We start from the raw sequence: 21,928 nt of genomic DNA on the forward strand, positions 1-21,928 counted from the left end.
AAATGTTAAATAAGTACAAGTCAGCAGTATGATGCTGCTTTAATAGAAAAGGCGTGTGGCATTCTGGGATGGTATTAACAGGAATATTGTGTGTAAGAAAGACCTGGGAAGTAAGTATGCTGCTCCGCTTGAATTGATGAGGTTTTGGCTGGCACTCTGTCTCTGATTTAGGGCACCCCATTTTGAAAGGTGCAGATAATTTGGAGCATGTCCAGAAAAGGACAGCACAAACAGCCAGAAAGTATGAACAGGAAAGCAGTCCAAAGACAGGCGTAGAAATCGGGACTGAATGTGTTATTGCGGCTAGAGACAAAAGGAAAATGAGAGAGGTTTCAAAGGCCTGGGAAGGTTGATACAGTGATGACTGCGATGGGCAAGTTCTCCGTGTCCATTGTGGGTATGACCAAGGGCAATTGGCTTAGTTTTCCTCAAGAGAGACGTAGCTTTATACTGGGAAATACGTAGCAAGGGCAAGCAGGGAAACAACCAGCTATGGGAGCTGGGCAAGCCCTTTCCAGGAGAAGCTAGACTAGAAGTTGAGCGTGATTCTGCCAAGCACCCTCTGGGCATCTCTGACTCGGCCTCAGTTTTCCTCTGAACCAGCTACCAGGGGCCATGCAGAATCCAGAGCTGGTGCAAGTGCACATGTCCATAAGCAGAGATGAAAGCGTGGAGAAACAGGGGGGGTCTCCTCTTCTGACAGGAGCAAGCGATCATGGCTAAGACCACCAACATCTCCACTCGCTTAGCCAACTTCTTCTTTTTCTCAGTTCATACATCTTTCCGCTACCTTACCCTACCTGAATCCGGCAGGAAAGGGGGAAGAGGAGAGAAAAGCAGAGCTTTGCACTTCATTTACGGTTTCTCTTTTTCCTTACGGGACCGAGTGGCACGGCGCTGGATGACGGCTGGAGGCACCCTGCAGCAGCAGACTGACAACGGCGGACAGCACGGTACGGTCACAGGGAGCAGCGAGCTGGGGGTGTCGAGGGAGAGCCCGCTGCTCTAACGCACGCATTGGTACTGCAGATGAGTACCATCTGATGAGTAGCAAACTGGCAGTGGTTGTGAAAGACAGTTGGGATTTAGAAAAGGTGATTTAGAAAATGCTGACTTGCTTAGCTAGTTGTTTTTTGGCGGGCTCCTCCACTTATGGAGGAGTTGGAGAAAATACTCAGGGGGGCCATAAATCAAAAGAAGTTTAAAAGTCACTGGCAAAGCTGGAAAATTTGGCTGCTTTTGGAAATAGCCAAGAGCTTAGTGGAAGGGGTAGGTTCAAATTTCTGCTCTGCCTGATTCACAGGGGCTTGAAGCTGAGCTTCCCACCGCATGGAAGAGTGTTTCCACCTCCAAGAGCTGCGAAAGTGTTCAGGAGTGGGGCTGTCTGCCTCTGGTTTTGTGAACAGTTTGTTAAAGGACTTGGATCTACCTTGGATCTGTCTTGATTTGACAAAAGCAAGAAAAAAAAGGAAGAAATTTGTTGTGGCATAGGAAAGCTGCTTTCTTCCCAAGTCCAATGATGACACTGGCACGTGACTTTCTAAAGTGTGTGCTGTGTCTTCTGTACAAATAATTGTATCTTTTAAAAAATATTTTGCCATTTACTAATTCAATTTTATTTATTAATAGATTATTAGCTTATTCCTAGTTAGAGAGAATCACTGTATATATTAACTAGACATGCTTTTTGTAGGGCCATTTAAACTTGCCATGCAAATACCTTCTTGAGACAGATTTCTACAACAGTTCTCAGCTATTTCGTGCATCCCCAGGATGAAAATCTTTTGGTTTAGCATTTTTTCCTGTGTGGATATAAAGATCCTTTTTTTTCTTTTTCCTCCCCTGCTTCCTTCTCATGTACACATACACCTCAGGCCCAATGCACGTGTGGGAAAATCTTCCCTTGCACTTCTGCTACCCCAGAGTCTGCTGGTGACTTCACGTATTTCTGCTGAGCCCTGTTTGTCCAGTAACAATAAAATCACGGTGGAATTTCTACCCAATAACTGAGCATGTTTGCGAGAGTGGATGTGTATTTATACAGGAACGCGGGGTTGGCTTACGGGTGCAAAGCCTGCCCTTTGCCTGTGACACGCAGTTGGCTTTCCAAATGATTTCCCTCTCATAGCCGATAGACGTTGACTTTGGCAGCATCATTAGTGATAGACCATATATCATGGTTAATCATATCTGCTGAAAGGCTTTAAAGACTCCTCGTATCCTTCTCAATAAAAAAGATGTATTTTCTCATTCGAGTGATTTTTACCATAGGTCTCTAGTGCATGGTCATTAAATATGCTTTCAACCCTATTTAGCTGCACTTTGTATCCTTAAATGGATGTATGTCTGAAGAGTATTTGTACAGGGCCAAATTAAAATATACAGTTTTGCCTCTTGCTTTAAAGAAAACTTAATAATTAAGCTCAGATTGACACAGATCAAAACATTGGCAAAAATTGCTGGAAACAGTGACTCATTTTTTATTTCAATTAACAGTTTCTCAGTTTCACATATAAACAGTGAAACTGTCAAAAATAATTATCACAGAGGGAGGAAAAACCTATTTCACTCCAAGGTAAGGAAAACATGCTAAAACAATAGCTGTGTGTACTGATCAGGCTATCAATGAACCAAACTGAATCAAAGAGCTTTTTTCTTCTCTTGGCAAGAATCCTGTTAGTACTTATTTTTATGTTCTTTGAAATATTAATACATTTACTTGTCTAATAACCTCTGTTTGTCGAAGAAAGCTTTCAGCATACAAATAATGTAAGGACAGAAGTATTTTAAAATGCTTTTTTAAAAAAAGTATTTGTACAGTGGAAAGATAAAAGGTACGGGACTTTCAAAATTATCAGAGACATTTTGTCAACTAATCACACTTATAATCTGAATTCTGATTCCAAGCATTTGCTTTAAAAATCCTCTGTGGCTTTTTTTGGCACTTATTATGATTTTTAACTTGGGTTTGGTTTCTTTGCTTTTTTCCTGACAAACTCAGGTGAATCTGAACTAGTTATAAAATTGCAAATTTCTTTTTGTTGCTCATAAATTCTGGCATATGAACACAGGGGGAAGAAAGTTTCTTAAACATATGCGGAACTTTATCTGAAATATTGGCATGTTAACTCATCTCCTGCAAAGAAGAATGAAATTATAACATTCTGCTGCTTCTTTATTTTTTGTTTCCTACCCTATGTTGTATGTTTCCCAGGATACGTTTCAGGTTCATGAGTTTAATCTGAGATAAATAGTCCTGTCTGAGTATTGTTTCCACTGTTTGGTAAGACCATATGGAATTTTTTCTTCCCAAAATTTGAGCAATTTGTGTATTTATTCAATGTTATATCCTCGTTTTGCTATTGAGAATGTAAGTAAAAGCCAGTTTCCTGGGGCTGAGAAGACAGGGTTGGGTAGAGTTTGTGTTCAGCTGCAGGCTCCAGCCTAGGCTGAGTTTTAAGCCCATGAATAATCTCCCCAGAGCTGCTGAGATCACTCGTACGCCTAACGCGTGTGTCGCAGTTTGACTCGGTTTGACCCCGTTTGACTCTGGAGCGAAGGAAATGATGCCTCGGTTGACCATAGCTGTTTGTTTCTAATTCGTCTGCATTTACATACCCTCCGTGTCTGCTTTTCATTAACATGTGAGACTTTAGCGGGGGATTTTTCACAAACAGTTACCACTGGCCAAACTAAACTCCACTGGGCACAGTTGGACACCATCAAGTGCTTTTGAAAAACTGCCCGTGTTTCTCCTTTCAGACACACTCCCCGCAGAGCTTGTGTGCTGACAACCATTCGTGGCCGATACTCATGCTTGTACCTTCTCCGTTGGTATGTTGCTGCAAAGAAAAAAGTAAAAACCCACTTTGGTGCTGTCTTACGAGGCTCATGAAGCCAGCGTTCATTGGTTGAGCCTTGAGGTGTTTACTCAGTTATTCAGGTCTTGGTTGGGAAACGTCCTCTCGTCTATGGAAATTTCCTTGGGTTGGATGCTTTCATAAACAATTACAGCCTGTGTTATCTGAGCATAGTAAAACTAAATGGCTTCCTGTCACTATAACCTCTATTTAGTTTTATACTCCCCATAATTTTCTGAATCTCTGTATGCTTTCTCCTTTCTTGGCTTCATTTTGGAACAAATTCCCTCTTTTGATTTATTTTGCTATGATACTGCTTTCATTCAAATGCCTCCTTTAAAATTTTCTTTTGTAATCTGTCTGTACGCATTTTGCTTCCTCTCTTAACCTCCTCTTAGTTTTTTGGAGTGGGAGGGGCTTAAGCGTTACTGTTCATTTTATTTCTTTAACTGGTACATTGCCATATCGAGTTAAAGAAATAATTCTCTCTTAGAGTTGCTACCTGTCTTTTATATTCTCAGCCATCAGTACATTTTCAGGGAACAACAGTTTTATTTTATGGAAAGAGCAGGAGGGACAAGGAGTCCTGTTACTGAGCAGGTGTGGTGACAAATTAGTCAGGAAGCTATTGCTCAATTTAACTCCAGCAGCACTCCCCTCTGAACTGTCAGCTACTATCCGTTTCTGCCCTTTCCAGGTCCGTTCATGCTCATCTGAAAAGCAACATTTTCCCCCCCTGCTTTTTCCGAGATGTGTAGGTAGTTTGGGAGCATTACTGTGAAAAATGGATGAAACGTCAGACCAATTGTACGATCAAAGGTAAAAGAGCTTCAGAGATAACGTTTCCTGCGTGCGCACATGCATTTTTGGAAATAAGGCCCTGGCTGACTATCCTATTGCTTACTAGCAAATGTTTTGTCTCCATGTCAGTGCCAGAATTTTAATTGCATTTCTCCCTGACATTAGATACGTAGTCTAAGAAACTGATGTTGCACTGCAGCTGGAAGCTGACATGAGACTGAAGTGACACATCCTTCGCTGTGGAATATTTGTCTCCAGCTGTGCCTTCGCAGGGTGGGTTACAGAGACGGCACCTGTGCACGCCGGGGTAGCAGCAGCCAGGGAGGATTCCCTGCCATAACATTTGTCTGTGAAACACATACTTTCTCCCTGAGGAAATGGGCTTATGTCAACAAAAATGGAAACTTCAAAAAAATATATATGTAGTGCTGGGAAAAGCTAAGCATCTTTGCTCTTAAATGTGCGGGGTGATTAATTTCATGTGCCATATCCCTCACACACACATTCTTCTTCTTTGCCAAAAGCTGAATGTAATTGGAAGCCTATGAATGTCCATAGTTGCCAGACAGCTTAAAATTGAGATACTGTGAAATGCAAACAAATGGAAATGTTTCTCTCTTGTGTAAATATGCAAGAATTATTAAGCATTAAATACCAATTGCAAGGAGAATCGTTTAAGATGGTCAAAGATGAACCCGAGGTGGCTCTCGTGCACAAACCTGGAGCAGGAGTCCCGTAAGAGTAGCCTGGACAAGCGGGTTCTCTTCCACGCACTGATTTTGCACTCCCTTGGCTGGTTAGGGTTGCAGCAGCTTCCTAAAAAAGCTGTAGGAAGATATAATCCTTCACACAGATGCCCTCACATAGGAGTAAGAGTAATTTGTATTCATGTAACTTACTTTCTTTTCCAGGTGGAACTAAATCACACCGATCCAAAATAACATTTCTGTTGATGTAGTTGTGTCCATGCTAGGGAAGGTAATGGTTTAGCTAGGTGGGCAGAGCACGAGCAGCTTGTAGATACCAAGAAGCTCCAAGATGAGAGAGGACATGGCAAGTCTTGCGGGTATTCTTACTGTCAGGGCATCGATGGCTTGCTTCAGTGAAGGAAAATTACTTGTATGCACCCAGGTTGTTCTTTCAACTCCCTTGTATTTTCTTCTTACATTCAGATACTGCTTAGCTACACTAGGGCAAAGAGCAAAGGAGCTTGAGAGGCTCAGGCCACGTAGGGTCTGTTGTCATCTTTGCTAAAAGTCTCCTAGGTAAGTCATTTTTCTTCTGTGCCTCCATTTACCATCACTCATTTTTTATTCTTAGTTATTTAGCTTACAAGGTCTTCAGAGCATGCACAGTTCATGACTATGTGGAAGTAAAGTTCCCAGGACACTAAAATGCTGATTTTTGTCAAGATGAGAGGGTAACATGGGTACAGAATAAATGAGGAAAAGAGACAGCTAAACTAAACTTAGCTGCAGCCTGAAAATAAAGAAAACTGTGCTTATTAAAGAAAATTTGTCTTTAACAAGAACTGTGCCTTACAGACTGAAAATACAAACCTCCTTTACAAAAAGGCAATTGTACCATTACCACTTTTGTGAACACATCTGGTCAATGTTGATGTGTATCTTTTCTTTTTGTTACAGACTAAAATGTTATTGAGTGATCTCTTCTGACCCACCATTGCCCCTCTTTGTTTAGCATTCAGTTCTGTCAGCCCCTTCAAAATGTAGTGTTCCCCTACGCTGCCATTAAGTTGAATAATACATGCATATGATTTAATCCAAGCTGTCTCCTGCAGTTAGTCGCCTTCTGGAGAGTATCCAGGTGTTGCTTGAAAAGAGATGGCTGGGAAAGAAATAAACAATTTCACTTGACGAATTGGCCAGTGTATCTTTTGTCTTAGCCATATTCCACTTTGAAAATCTTGTTCAAATAAAATAATTGTGCTTAAGACATAAGGGGGGGGATGGGAGGGGGGAGTGTTCACCCATGCAGCTCAAAGCTTTGTATAAAGACGGTGGAACATAATTATCCCAGGCAAACAGAAGAGGAAACCAAGGCATAACTCTTGGGTTAAACTCAGTAGAAAGGCAAAGACAGAAACCGAGGGAGTCTGGAGTATTTGGCCTCCTTCAAATATTAGCAAGATTCCTTTCTGCATTAGCCATCCTTTCTGCGAAACAGAAAATGTTCCTGCTCGGAGTGCAAAAACATGCCTAAAATGTAATGCTCTCTGTACGACTCTGGGCTACCAGGTGGGCAACGACACTTTCCCACTGTAAGAGCAGTAAATGTGAGAAAAATAAATGGCTAGTTCATTTTTGCAAGGAAGGTGCTGCAGCATCACTGCGAACGCAAGGAGCTTGGTATTCCTGAAGTGTTTTTGCATGATTATTTTTTAGGTTCACTCTTCAGTTACATAACAACATATGCTTTCCCTATTTACAATGTTAAAATAGACCGAGATAAAAAAAAATATACTCCCACTGCGAACGATATGGCACTGACGTCTACTACTGATACACCGATGTCTTTTCCCACCAAAGCCAGCTAGATGCTGCCTCAATCTGCCATGAAAAGTCTGTAATCTCAGAGCCACCATAAAGTATAGCAATGTGCAAGGAAATGAACCCAGAGAAAAAGCTTGGCAATCAGAACTTGGAGATTGTCCCTTAAAGTGTTGGTAGCTGCCTGGATCTTCCCAGTGTTCCCAGCGGATATTTTGGGTTGAAAGAAAGAAATGCCTCAGCTAAGCCTGAAGGCACCTGTTGGAAGGTGTCCCAAAATGTGGGGATTTTCAATAGCAGGGATCGGTCTACGCTGGTGGCAGATGTTTTATGCTCAATAGTGACTGGAAGGAAAATTTCCCACCCAGGAACTGTCAAGCACAAGATGTCTGCAGTGTATGAAGAGCTTTAGAATAAAATACTAGGTTGTGGTAGAGGTTTGCTTTATGTGAAGCTTCTCTCTCGTCAAAATAATTTTGAGGAAGAATTGTTTTCCTTTTTTAACACCTGTTTTTGACATTTCTGAAATGGAAAAGCTTTTTGTTGTTGTCAAAATGACTCTGTTATGAAATGTAGATGTAGGTAGGGTAAGGAAGAAGTTATAACGAATACGTTTGAGGGATTCCTGCAAAGAGTTCTTGCACATGAAATAAAAATGTACGTTCTAGCACATGTCGACCTTCCCATGTCATAAACAAATGTGGAAATGGAAAGGGCAAATTCTCAGCTGTGCGCCGGGATTAAAACAAGCAGCAAAGCCCATCTCCTCTCAGCTCCACCCTGTGCCCTCCCTGTCCCCAGCACCTCCACCACCGCAAAGATTTTAAGCTTCAACCAGTCACCCATAGCAAATCCCAGACCTGAAACCAGCGTGATGCTGAGGACACGAGGAATCTTTCTTTTTGGTGGATGATGGGTTTGACAAGGAGTGGTGCCCGTACGCTTCTGTGCAGAGGTTTGGCCAGCCACACAAAGGTCCCAGTGGAGACGAATTGGTGGGCAGAAAGCAGGTGATAAGGTTAAAAGTGCACGATGGCTGCAGTTTTATCACTCGGATATCAGTAATGCGGACGTGCCTATGTGTGTTTGGATTCCAGGCACACGTATCTGAATACGCCTGCCTAAATCAAGCGGCTGCTCAAAACCTTTAGCAAGTGTCCTCAGCCAGAAAGCCCGAAGCCTCCCGCGTTTACCTTCAACACGCATCGGGAACTGCCGCAGTGGGTTGCAAAGCCTTGTACTTAAGAAATGAAGTCTGGAGAGAAATGAGTCTTCTGTGCAATTATTTCATACTTTTTGGCTTCTCTGATTCAGTCTAGCGCTGAACCTCTCCCTTCTCTCCCCCTTCCCATTAGCCCCACGAGGCCTCCCTGACCTTACAATCCACCCACGGTTTCCATGTTACTGTCAGCCTCCTTACACTTGACTGATGAGAAATATGTGATTATTCAACACATCATAAAAACAGCCAGAGCAAATGAAGGAGAAATCTGGAAAGTATTTATAGAAAATCTGTAAACAATCATTGCAATTCAGCTATTCAAAGCTGTGCACACATTAGCTTGTTAGCTGTAGAGCCATCAGATGTTCTTTGGTTCTTTTACCTTTTTTAAAAATTAAGAACTGCTTTGTTATTCTCCCAGCCATTTTGTATTTCATAGGCTTCTGTTTGCAGAAACAATTTCTTTTTGAGCTACAATAAGCGAGAAGAGATTTTTTTTTTTCCTTATGACTACACATCACTTCATTGACTTCAGAGGTTTGACAAGCACCGATTCACTGACATTGCTTGTGTGCTAAAAGGCTTCTTGAGGTGACTTCAAGCACATGCATCTGTTTGCTGCGTACAGCTCAACATCAGATTCAGATAAGTAGGAAGGAGGGGGTGAGAAAGAAGAAGCCGTGAAACTCTTCTGGAAAGCGACACAATGCAACGGTGGGACATGCATTGCAAAGTCTCTCTTCTCTGTGAGAGGCAGGGGTGTTTCTTACTCACCATAGCGTGATTTAACCAGAGTGGGATGATTCCATCAAGGCTTTTGGGGTAAACCAGCTCTCGATTGTAGGTATACAGTGTCCAAAAGGATATAGACACAAACTGGAACCAAAAAACAAAATGAAAGAAATTACAAAATGAAAGATAAACATAACTGATGGGATTTGGCTAGTGCTTTCATTTCTAAGAAGGCAAAACATCTCCTACATGAAATGTGGTGATAGTGCCAGATAAACTCGCATATCTCACATGTTACAACATAAAGAAAGGAATTTACTCTGAAGCGCAGTGCTCTGTGTTGATACTGCGAGAAAAACCTCCTTTATAAACTACCAACACTGACATTTTCTGTGGAATACTAGCTTTAAACTCCCCCCCCCCCCCCCCCCCCCGCCGCCTCCTTCGCAGATGGGATCTTTTGATGGTCCAGAAGTTCTCCTCGAGGGACTGACTGTCAAGCCACAGCATTTGTTCTGCTCAGTAACAAAGTAAAAACAGATCTTGGTAAGACAGCTCACATAAAACTTACCCTTATCTTCGCAATTCATAAGGCTAATTCCTAAACTGCAGGTGCAAGCCACACTGTGGGCACCCATCTTTTTCCCAACAGAGAAGGATTTACAGTGGGAGAACTTAACTGCAGGAGATGAACCCTGGTATCAGTTACTGATACCTGGAAGCTGATTTGCACTTTTTTGGTCTGGCTTTGTATTTGAGCACACTTTGTGCTTGGGGTTGGAAATCAGGGACGTGAGATGCTGGAAGAATAAGACTACCCTGTGCCTCTGTCCTGCGGGCATGGTGAGGATCCCTGGGGGGAATATGACAGCAGCATCGTGAATACTGCTGTGCAGGGAAGATAAATTAGCCAGTCTCTCTGTCTCCATCCCTGGCAGGGCTTTTTTAGTGAGCTAGCTGGCTGAGCTCGTTGTGGACCGGATTTAAGCAGCACTTCTCAGCCCTTTGAGATTCAGAGGTGGCTGCAGGCTTCACTCACGCAGAGCAGTACCTACACATACAACCCACCGGTTCCTGTCCAACCCACAGGACCGACTGGATAAACAGCCTTTCAATAAACAGCATCGTCTGTGAGGGAGTAGGTGATCCGTGGTGAATCTGACAGAGGCTGTGACTACAATTATTTTCCTGTGAATCTGTTTCTCTCCAGCACTTATTTAAAGCCACACTGGAGTCGGAGAAGGAGATGGGAGATTCTGCTGCCTCTTAGGTACCCTCTCGTGTCCTCCTGGCCTGTGCTGCCCTTTAGAGAAATGCCCTGAATTGATAAACCCACAGCTATTTGGACTATGAGGTTAACGAAGAGGTTACACGTCATTCACCCTTTGGGGTCAACCTGTATTCACTCGGGGACAGCAACCCTAAAGTTTGTGCAAGAGGCTTTGCATTCAACCATGACAAGCTCAGCACTGTTTCTTCTTCTAAACGCTCCAAATCCCTTTTCAAATGGTAAAAGAGAGCCTACAGTTCTTATCTATTTTATACATGTGTATGTTATGCTGCTATACACCTCTAATCATTTATGCAAACATTATTTTTACATACAGAGGTTACTTACTGTGGACACTGGGAAAGCCAGGACACTGAAAAGAAGGTCTCTGCTGGAAATTATGCACTTAGCACATCGCAGTTTCTTAATTAGTCTCAACACATCAGCCAGGAAGGACACCCCATAGAAGACAGCCTGCAAAACCTAAAGTAATTACACCTAATGAGGGAAACTCATCCAGCTTTCATTAGCACGTTCCTCAATGAACTCTGTTCTTGCTCTTCAGGGAGCTGTTTTGTTCCTGAGATGCAAGCCTGCGTGAGGGAAATAGCTGTTGGCTAAATCTTTTTTACTAACGGAAACTGATTAAATAAAGTTGTTCGGGAGGTAACTTTAACAGTATCTCATTTAATAGACTAAACAGAGATGTGTGATGTGATTCAGATGGGAGAGGTGGCAGGACATGTTGAAAGCCAGCTCCTTCACACTTCCTATGTTAATTGTTATGTTCAATTTATCTGTGTAGGAACAGGAGAGAACAAAATATGCCAGGAAACGTTTCCTGTAAAGCAATTGCTAGATAGCTTCTCCCACCATTTAGCCAACACAGGGCCTTCTTTCCAGGGACTCACAGTGCAGTTGATCTCAGTGTCCAGTAGCTCAAAATGCTCTAATGTGAGAATTAGGTGTGGAAATTGTCAAAACCAGAACCTCTTTTGCTGAACTCAGAGGGATTCAGGAAAGGATTTCAAGTGCTTAGAAGCAGAAATCCAGACTTCAGTAACTAAAAGTAAGTTAAACTATTTATAACCATCGAATTTTGGAGCTCTTTGTGTGTGTTGTTTTGGGTTGGTTTTTTTTTCTTTCCTTAAATCGTTTACAAGTAATGAGGATGGGGTTGTCTGGGGAGGGCGCTGGGAGGATTTGGTAAAGAACTAGGTAAGTGCACAGTGACAAAACAGAATTCTGCAAACTGTGTATGAAATTGCCACAATATTGTGGTTTAAACCAAGATTGCTTTTCTGATTACTTCATTTTCTCTCCTAACACTGCACAAGGGATCTTGTTAAACGAGATTTGTCAGATGCACAAAGGCAAAGCCTTGCAGAAAAATATTTCTCCCGTTACCTTGCATTCAGCACTGAGTCTAGTTCAGTTCTGTTAACTCACGGTGCGGCCTCTTCTTTTTAAGGCTAGGTTGTCCCAGAGTGATGCAATACGGGAAATGCAGCGTACTGCAAACGCTGGACCAGCTAGCGATGCTTAAATGGAAAGAGGCTGCGTTACAGCTTTCAGGATGAGATCTCTTTTGCCATGATCTTACTCCGAACTGGATATTTATTTAGAACAAAGTGTCTGAAGTTGTGGCCAGTTACTTCATCGGTTTCTGAAGGAGCCGAGAAGGGTGGTGCTTGGGAGGGGACAGAATTAGTGCAATGCTTTTCCATCAGAAATTCCTTTATCATCAAAATATCTGAGGGAAAGAGGGGACTATGATTTCACCATGCCCGTTGTCAAACACAGGTTTCTGCAAGCTTTAGTTTGCAGAGACTGGCTCGTCCTGGGGAGCAAAACGAGCGTAGTTTGCGTGGCCGAAGTATCCTTGCAGTTATCCGCAAGCATCCCCATCCATTCTGTGGCTTCCCAGCAAAGGGAAAAGATACATCCCTCCTTCCCTCTCCTTTCTGCAGTCCAGATGGTAGCCGCCGCAGACTGCAGCCGGGTGCCACTGGTGGGGTGTCCCCCCTCCCCGCGCAGACCCACCGCGGTGGAGGTGGGGGGTGCTGGCACGGGCTGGGTGCCTGGCCCAGGGACACCCAGGACGAGGTATCGGAGGTCCTGCACCACCCGGTCCAGCTGCAAAGCCCCGAGTTTCCTCTCAAGAGCATGGGGTGAACAGCCACCTTTTGACATAAAAACAACCCAAGCAGCTTCGTCAGAACCCACATCTGGTTTAGTTCAATTCTGAGGCACCCAAACCAGCTCTTTCAAATGTGGTTTTCTCTCTCTCTCTCTCCCCATTATCACAATTAGCCTCTGTAACTGCAGGCGCAATTTCAGTCAGTAGGGATTCAGCCCTCCGAGTCACCGGTCTAGTTCAGAAAAATCCGTACTGGGGCGCAGCGTACTTCGACCCAAGCACACGTTCAACCCAAACGTCTGCCCCAGTCCCCGGCCTCACCAGGACACCAAAACCAAGTCCTTGAAGAACTAAGAAAAACCTGGTAATAAACAGAAGCTCTTGTTACACCCTGTAGAGCCAACACTAACTTTCTGTAAAAAGCATGAAAAATGAACATGAGGATGGTGACAGTCTGGTGACACATGGTGACTAATTGCCAATAAAGCAATTAGGGAGAGGCCTGGTTCCCAGAGGATGGGGCTATTATTATCTTGTTCATGGTCAGCCTTACATTAATCATGGGACAGGGATTGGCTACTTCTCCCCCCCACTTTCAAAATTAACTAAAATAAACATTTCTGAAAAGAAACAGTCCTAAAACAGCCACATTCTCAGCCTGGTAAATATTCTGTCATATGCAGGGGAGGACAATGTTATCTTCTGTATGGAAAATGCTTATCTGAGTGTGTAACCTGACCCATTTCTCTGGCTGAATATGGAGAAGAACAACTCCTGAAGAAGTTTGAACTCAATCAGTCTCAGGAGCTTGTTTTTGCCCTGCTCATAGCTCTACCCTTGTCCGTCACTGTGGGTTCAAAGGCATTTCAGTCAGTTTGTGATCACCCGGTATTTCCAGGAGCACTGGAAGAATATACAAGTAATTTTCAAGCCAGAAAACTGAACCTAGCTAGAACCATCCCTAGTAATGCTCAGTCTGGCAGGGTGTGCTACCGGTAGACTGGAGTCAGAGCTCCAAACCCGTGCTCTTCCAGGCTTTATTCCTGTAAGAAAGGTGCATCCAAATCTCACAGCCTTCACTATGGGAAAATGTTGACATTAAAAAAAAAAAAAAAATCCATGAAAACATCAAATTATTCCAGATGTCCTGTGAGTTTCCCAAACAGCAGTGCTGGCGCTCACAAATCCATTGCAGCCACTCATGGAATATAAATCTGCTGGCTGTAAATAAAGAGGATCCCCTAAAGTATTCCCACACAAACAGAAGGAAGACTGGAAGCATTCAGAAAGCTAACAATTAACCCAAAGAAGAGAATATGGATATGATTATCCCTGTTGGAGAGATGCCGCTTTCCTCTCTAGACCCACAAAGCTCCATGGCACTAGGTGCTGTAGAAATGCTAAATTTGGCCAGATCGATTTTCCAAGCTGAGAGTCATAGTGACAAAGACAAACATTAATTTTTATCTGCTGCAGTGATCAAAGGGGTGTTTCTGTTTAACTAACCTGACATGATTTACTTTCGTGTATAAGATCTAGCCATATGTGTATATTGAAATCTCCAACTAGTACAAATAAATCGGGCTCCAAGCTCTGCCCTTAAGGGGGGCATAAATCCAATATTTCAAATAGGCTATTAGACATAACAGTCAACTTCTAGTGTAGACACATATCCATTCACATGATAGAGACCTGAAAATATGTATACTAAATACTGGGTCTATTTTGAAATAAATAAAAAACAGCTTTCAAGAGAATTGAAAAGTATTTCAATTATGAGAGACAAAGGCATAAGGAATAAAATAGGGCAGGAATGCAATTAATAGTTTTTAAAGGTGCAGTGTGCTCATTATGCAATGATTTACTAATAGATTTACAGCAGTGAGCAGATTTTTACGAGCTTGGATATTTCAGGCAATGAATGATTCAGCTTGTACTGTTTTGTGTCATGGACAAATGGATACAAAACTGTTTTTATCTGTCATTTCTGCTTGTTCAATAATCGGTCAATGAACTCCTCTGGTACAAAACCCACTTATCTCTTTTTTTTTCCCCTACAAAAATATTTCCTTTCTGAATCTTGATTGCTATGATCATTAACTAGATAAATGAATCTGAAGTAACGTCAGAGCTGTAGCTCTCTTGGGAGAGCTGCATGACTAGCGAGGAATTGAATGAGGTGATAAAAGAGGGTCATATCTAGAAAAAAATTCTTCCAGCATCCCTCCAGCAGAGCTAGGAGTCAAGCTGCATTTCCATCCCCGGAAAATGTCACATTTCCCAGTATTTCCATTTTGGATGAGAGCAAGCCGGCCACAGCAGCTTTCCACAGAAGGAAGTTTTCAAATGCAATTCCAAAGAGCCAAGAGGAATTTTTTGGGGAAAATTTCCAAGTGATTCAGTCAGCTGGTGCCAGAAGCCAGGCAATCACAGTCTGGCAGGAGACAGGCAGAAGAGCTGGGCAAGCGCTCTGCGTGCCTGGCTCTGGGGAAGCCTCCCAGGTACGGACCAGCCCTGCCCAGCACGGCGGCTCCACCGAACCAGCACAGCCCAGCGAGAAGCTTTGGCCTGATCTTCTTCCCCAGGACCGTACCTCCCGGCATCCCGAGGTGTCTCCTGGGACTACGTCCAAAGGCACAGAAACGTAACGCGTCGGGTGTGCACCTGATGGACGTCTGTGGCCGACAGCCGCCTCTCGTTCCTTGATGTCCCTCAGCAGGGAGTGGTTTAATGCCAAACCATGGGACGACTCTTCTAGGGCCTGGGGAGCCCCACAGGGAGCTCCACGGTCCCCTGGACCATGTTGTCTTCTCACCCTCTTCCTCTCTTATCCAGCGGCTCAGGAAAATTTTGCCACCTGGAGATACCAACAAACGCTGTCCAAATCAGCGGGAGAAGGGGGGAGGAGGGCATTTCTCTCCCCGTGCCCCTCTCCCTTTTTGGCAATCCTTTCTTGAAAAAAACCAACGTCTCTGTAGAAGAAGGACTACTGGCCATGAAGGAGTGATTTTGCACATGCTGCCCCATTGCCACATTTTCTGTGTGAGACCTAGGCAACATCTTCAGCCCAAACCATGTCCCTGTTGGCTGACAGCACTGTTTTAGCGTCGGGATTGGATTAATAAGTGGTTAAAATATGGGAGACAAAGGACTGGAGAAGTGGAGCAAGGGCTCCTGTTCACGGAGATTTAATGAGACCTGAGCTGTTCAGCAGATCCGTAAATGAGCTGGGGAAGGGAGCAAACACCAAGGTGGTAAAGCTTTGTAAATCTTTTTTTTTTTTTTTTTTCCCTCTCTGTCAAAACGAAGCCTGACTGCAAAATTGCCAGAGAATATCAGGATGCTGAGTGCCTGAGAGATCAAATAGCAGGTGAAAATCAGTGTTGGTAAATGCAATATAATGCATTTCAGAAAAAAAAGCAACTTCAATTATATATTTTTCAACAGTGGGTTCTAAATTAACTATCGCCATCCAGGAAAGAAATCACTGTGGATAGCGCTCTCAAATTGCCAGCTGCTTGCTCACCAGTAATCAAAAAAGACAAATAGAGAGTTAAGAATTGTTAAGAAATAAACAACAGAAGAGGAAACACCTTTAGGCCACTGTATAAATCCATGCTGTGCTCATAGCTCAACCACTGCAGCCTGCCCTGCTCACCCCTTTCTGAAACTAGAAAAACTACTGCAAAGGGTGACAAGGATGCTTTAATGAAAGCAGCAGCCCTTTGTGAAGAGAGATGAAAAAGGCTCAGACTTCCAGCTTGAAGAAAAGAATAACTGAGGGGAAAATCTGGTGGAGGTCTCTAGTGAGTGGCAAAGAAAAAGTGAACAGGGGCGGACAATTAAATTATAACACAGAACTAAAGAGGCACCGAATTCAGTTGTCAGGAAGCCGGTTTACATCAACAAAATGAACTGCTCTTTCACACAAGGCACACTTGCCTCGTGGCACTCATTGCCACAGGATAGGGAAGGTACCAAAAGTATGAACAGGTATGTTTTTCCTTTAGATAGATGAAGGGAAGGCTTTGAATGGGTATTAGCTACCTCTGGATTTCTCTCCTGACTGGGCACATCGGTATGCCAGCGTGAGGGTAGAGTCACAAAAAGTTCATTTTACACTTACACATGCTCTTGTCTTGTGCAGCCTTTCCCTGATCATCCACTGCTGGTCACTAAGGGAAGATGAATGATAATTTCAATGAGTATTTCTGCATGCCAAAATACTGGGAGATGGGTTACTTGCTTTCTCCTCTTGATGTCATGCTTTAGAGTTGTGTCATATACTGCGTGATAGATCTCATTATAACGGTGCCAGGGGATGGGGGTGGAGATGCTGCTTTGCCTGAAAGTATGACTGATACTTTAATGGGGCCAGCTTCCCCAAAAAACAAAGGAGAGGCGCTGGGCACACACTCTCTTGCCTTGGACTTGGCTGGTGGTGTTTTAGTCTACTGACATATGCCCCAGCAGGACAAACTGAATATCCGTAAGGTTGTGAATCCTGACCATTTGATCGCTGGCATTTCAGAAAAATTAATTTTTAAACCATCACAAAAAGCCTAGATGTACTGATACAAAGACAACATAGCAACAAACCATACATGTGCCATCCTGACTGCAGCGATCCATGTGCCCTCATCCTTCCACAGCCAGCTTGGCCACTCAGAAGGGCACCGTGGCTCCCTGAAGCCCAGGCTGTTGTAGCCACCTCACGTGCCATTCACTGCCTCCTAGTTGCAAATATTTCACAGAGTCACCAAATGGTTGAGGTTGGAAGGGACCTAAATTTCCCAGCCTCTTGGGGGTCTCCAAAGGCCCCACTTGGAACTGGGGAGCCTTTAAATTTCCATGGAACTCCACCATGGGGTGTCTCCTTCTAAAGAGTCAAAGTAGAGACGAACACACCCCGGGCCAGACCTCCCACTGATATTTAACTCTTGATGGTCACACAGAACGGACGAAAGGCTACGGAGGTCCCGGCGGTCATCCTTCGGATTAGCAAGTGCCCCTGAACTTTGTCCCTTGTAGGAACCCTCTCCACACACCTGGTCTTTCCACCCCGCTGCCACCAGTCAGTGAGGAACCGCTTGGGCTGCGAACAAACCTTCTCCCCCAGGGTATCTCACGTGCTTTCATTTTGATTTCTGCCTTGTGAAATGTTAGCATATTAGGCGAAGCAGAACACATCACGGTCTATGTTTTTCTGTGTACTGTTAGGAAATGCAGCAAGCAGCTGAGAGCGCTGTTAAAACACAGGCACTAATGCCACAATCACCTCTCTCTGCAGGCTGGAATTTCTTTCCCTCGTGCTCTCAGCTGATTGTCAAACTAAGCAAGTACGCTGAATGGCTAAATTAGCACCGTGCTATGCTTTGCTTTACCTTTTTCTGTAATTTACAGGACAGAAAAGCCTATTAAAAAACTGAAGTAAACCTTCAAGCAGCATTATAATGTGTACTGAATTAAGGGTTAGGTAACATGCATCAGACTTGCACATGTCCTGGCTGGACGTATGCTACCTTTCTGTCCTTCTCCTCACTGATAGCTTGTCTCTTTTACAAGGAGGCAGCTAGCTTCAGAGGACTTTCTGAAAGCCAAGCAGCCGACCAGCCAATATTCTTTCTGCATAAAACCTGTGAATACGTTTCACAGCACAAGCATGGATCCCTACTTAGTTTCCTTTGGGGTATAAACCGTTAAAGGAAGCAGTTTAACAGCAGCAAATATACCAGCTGCATATGTCTTGAGGCACAGATGGCAGACAAACAAATAGACAAATTGGTATCACTGTACAACATGATTTGCTTACCAGATTGAGGACTGTCAAATATTTCCACTGCCCACCGTAAAGAAACACTTCAGATGGCCGCTCTTCTGTTCTTACGTGTGTGATTGAATAGGCAACAAAAAAATACCAGACAAAAGCAAGGCAATGGTACGTTGCGAGAGTAGAGATTTCCATGCTTTAGCTAAGAGCAAGTGATAATCGGGACAAAAGCAGCTTTTCTCTTAAGGTCCTCGGTCGCTGTGCATGGGAAATGGCAGGGCAGGAGGGTGTACTTCGGAGCAGACTCGGGACACGTCGTTGCCGCTTTGCTCTCGTCAAAAGAAATAATCACAAGGCTGCGAACTTTGCTTCTATTTGTTACCCTTTTCACTGTACAGATAGGCTGGGGGGGGAGGGGGCCGAGAAGAATAGGCTTATTCCCCAGATTTAAATGCTTTGCTCAAGATTAGCGGATTAGTTGCAGAGTTACATAAGTTTTGGGGTTTTTTTTTTTTGCAAAAGTGGGGGGAGCTTTGCTGCTGATTTTGTGTAACGGGCTGTCACGCTTCGGGTAGCAAGTGAAAACAAGTGGCATTTTCCTCACTCATAGCGGTGGGTGCAGCCATTTCTCCAGCTCAGCCTGGGAAGCCTCCGTGACTGTTTTTCCCTTGTGCCAAAGGAAGAAGTGGGAAACATAACGGTCTGTGAAAGGAAAAAAAGAGTTGATTTGTTGATAGGCTATGGAGGTGGCAAGGAAGCTGAGAGGATTCGTAGGCAAAGGTCCTTGGGGTTGAAAATCAGTGCGAGCGTTGACATTTTTTTGTGGGAAAAGGCTCCGCCGCCTTTATGCCGCTCCACGCAGCTGGGATCCGTCACCACCGTGCACGGCAGGTCGGCCAAACCCTGAGTCGCTTTGAAGCTCTGGCAGGGATGGAGACCCAGGGCAAAGGCCTTGGGTGACAAACCCTAAGCACTGAGCAGGGCGTCTCGCCTACCTGCTTCTTTACGTGCTGCCATCCACTTTCAGACAGCCCCTCTTCCCTGGCGCGACATTATCGCACCGTCGGGGCTGGGGTCAAGAAAAGAACCGATGCTCACGCAACGACCCTAAAATGAAGTGATCAAAAAAGTTCTCATGGAAACGCTCATTTTTCCCTCCCTAATTAGCCCTGGAAAAAACACACGGCATTTGCTATTTGGGCCAGAGTCTCCGTAATCGCAGTGCTGTCAGCAGTAATTGCCACCTGAGCGTTTCAGGGGGGCCTTGCTGGGGAGCAGGTACCATGCCCCGGCCCATGCCTGGACCTTGCCCACGCAGGACGGGGAGAGGGGGATGCTCTTCTCGCCCCTGCGGAGGCTGTCCTCGGGGGCAGGGCTGGGCTTGGGCCAAGCAGACTGCATTAAAGGATCTCTTTTTTTTTTTCCCCTCTAACTGGCCTACAGGCAGCATTGAGCAATCTGCTGTGTTTTGGTTTGTTTTGGTTTTTCTCTTGCATTTTTTTTCCCCCCTGGTACCAGACATAAGGCTCCATGTGGGATGATTTCCTATGAACTCAGGCAGCAATGTGGATGCATGTTGGGAAACAGCCCTTGCACTAAGGCACTTCAATATCCTCCTGTGTTTCATTGACTTCTCCCCTAACTGAGATTACCCGCATCCAGATTCCCCAGGCATTCCAGCCATCACAATCCCAATGAAATATTTCTGCCTCACTTAGGAAAAATAAAGATGTAGATACTTTTGTGGTTGTTTGAGTTTGCAGGAGAAAACCCCTTGCCAGAAAAAGAAAAAAAAAAAAAAAAAGAGATGGGAATATGTTTTTTGGACTCTGACAATGTCACCAGTCTTTTCCTAGGAAATCCAGCAAAAAAATAGTTTTCAGTTGCCTTTACAAACTTTCTGTGGAGAGGCAGTGCTGTCATGAGCTGTTCTTCCTCTGCTCCTCCTTGTTAAGACTCATCCCTGTGACAAAAGGCAGGAACAGAATAGGACCATGCCATGGAAGGGCCCTTTTTATTAGTGATTTGCGTATCAAAGGCACCAAGCAGTCAGCACTTAACAAGTTATCTTCACACCAGCCTTTCTGAGGTTTTGCTGTAGAGCAACTTTAAAAATGCGAAGGCATGTGCTTCTGCTCAGTAGGTGCCCGAATGCATGCAAATGAATGTAAATGTATGGAAAATGACAAAGTATGTTTTTTCTTTTCTGGAGGATCTTGGCCAGTATGGCTGGGAAGGTGTCAAGTACGGTGACAGTTTTCTGATGTGGACACCTGTCCAACAGACTGAGACCATCTGCTTTGTTTTCCCATATACAAGAAGCAAGATACTTATCCTTCAGCTTAGATAAGGGATGAAGTTCAGATGTAGGAAAATGGCAAAGAAAGGATGAGAAGCAGATAGGATCTGAAGGCTAATACCCCACAGTTCATGGAATCTTTCTTATTTCACTGCAGTGAGCAAATACACTGGAAAGCTCATATCTTACACCTCTCCATGGATATGAACATCTACTCAAGGTTCAGTGGAACAGGAAATTCAGCCCCAAAGTTTTTGCAGGGGGTGGAGAGGAGGAAGAAAGAAGGAGCACATGGAAGCACGGGCAGATGTGCTGCTACAGATCTAGTGGGATGGTTTAGGGAAATACCATTTTCCGTCTGCTTGGTATCACACCCCAGCTCACATCTGCTTCTCCCCTGGCACTGAGCCACATTCACGCACTCTGCCAACCCTCCCAAGTCTGCTTCAGGGGCTCGTCTGGTTTGAGCAGCGGCAGCTGACTTTGTACTGAAGCAAACTGGGAGCTCCCACTTAGTCCATTAACATGGGTCAGCTGAAGAATAGTAACGAGTAACTGGAGCCGTAAATCACGTTGTATACACAAAATGTCCTCCGCTCATGCCCTCTTCTAGAGGAGTGAGTTACGCCAGCTTGCCTGACTTTTTGCACCGAAATGGGCTTGACTCGCTCATATTATTAGTATGGTTCAGGTACAGAGATGACAGCGAACAGTGTAAACCGGTAATATCTTAGACCGACATGTCTGTTTGTAATGTCACTGTGTGTCTCCACTGATGGGCATGGTATTTCCAGGCTATCGCGCGCTCCCCCGTAAGTCCGTCATTACCATACAGTGTTTAGTTACTACCTCAGCCTCTTGCTAATGAGGCAGCTGGTAGAAACAAATATTCCTGCTTCCTCATGGGCTGGCAATTCGTTTAGAGACCAGTTAGGCGCCTTTCAAGTATTCTTCAATATTTTTGCACTGGCAAAGTTTCCTCTCTGTCAGGGCAGCATCCAGTGGTGGCAGAACAAGCGAGAGCAGCGCAGGAAATTACTGGCAGGTGACAGCAGTTATGGCCAGGTGGGAGGAAAGGATTCAAAGCCAAGCAAAGCCCTAGGAAAGGTTTGGGGGCCTCAAAAGCAAAACTGGGTCTTTGTGCCTGGCTCTCTTTCCTAGGCACGATCTAAGAACGAGGGGCTGATGCGCAACTGGGACTTGTGTCTGTCAGAGGGATTTCATAGGGTGAAGAAAATATGAGGAGCTGGGTAAGTATGTTTTTCTTCTAGTTTCCTGACACTTGTTTCTATTCTCAATGCAGTTCTATTATCTCATGCGCGGA

At 44.2% G+C, this 21,928-nt stretch overlaps 1 protein-coding gene across 2 annotated transcripts in view; it reads right to left on the reverse strand.

The window, feature by feature from the left end:
* The window catches only part of ADTRP (androgen dependent TFPI regulating protein), a 33,391-nt gene extending 14,689 nt beyond the window's left edge, over positions 1–18,702 (reverse strand). Inside the window, exons 1-3 of one of the 2 annotated variants that reach the window (XM_049824034.1) lie at positions 18,348–18,702; positions 10,744–10,878; positions 9,168–9,269 (exon numbers count right to left, since the gene is read on the reverse strand). In XM_049824034.1, coding sequence (XP_049679991.1) covers positions 9,168–9,269; positions 10,744–10,878; positions 18,348–18,500 — 390 coding nt within the window. In that variant the 5' untranslated portion in view covers positions 18,501–18,702. The remainder of the gene's footprint in view (positions 1–9,167; positions 9,270–10,743; positions 10,879–18,347) is intronic. The other variant, XM_049824035.1, reaches the window with a different exon arrangement.
* Between the last annotated feature and the right edge of the window lie 3,226 nt (positions 18,703–21,928).

This window comes from Accipiter gentilis, chromosome 20 (genome assembly GCF_929443795.1).
Source record: "Accipiter gentilis chromosome 20, bAccGen1.1, whole genome shotgun sequence".
NCBI classification, from domain to species: Eukaryota; Metazoa; Chordata; class Aves; order Accipitriformes; family Accipitridae; genus Astur; species Astur gentilis.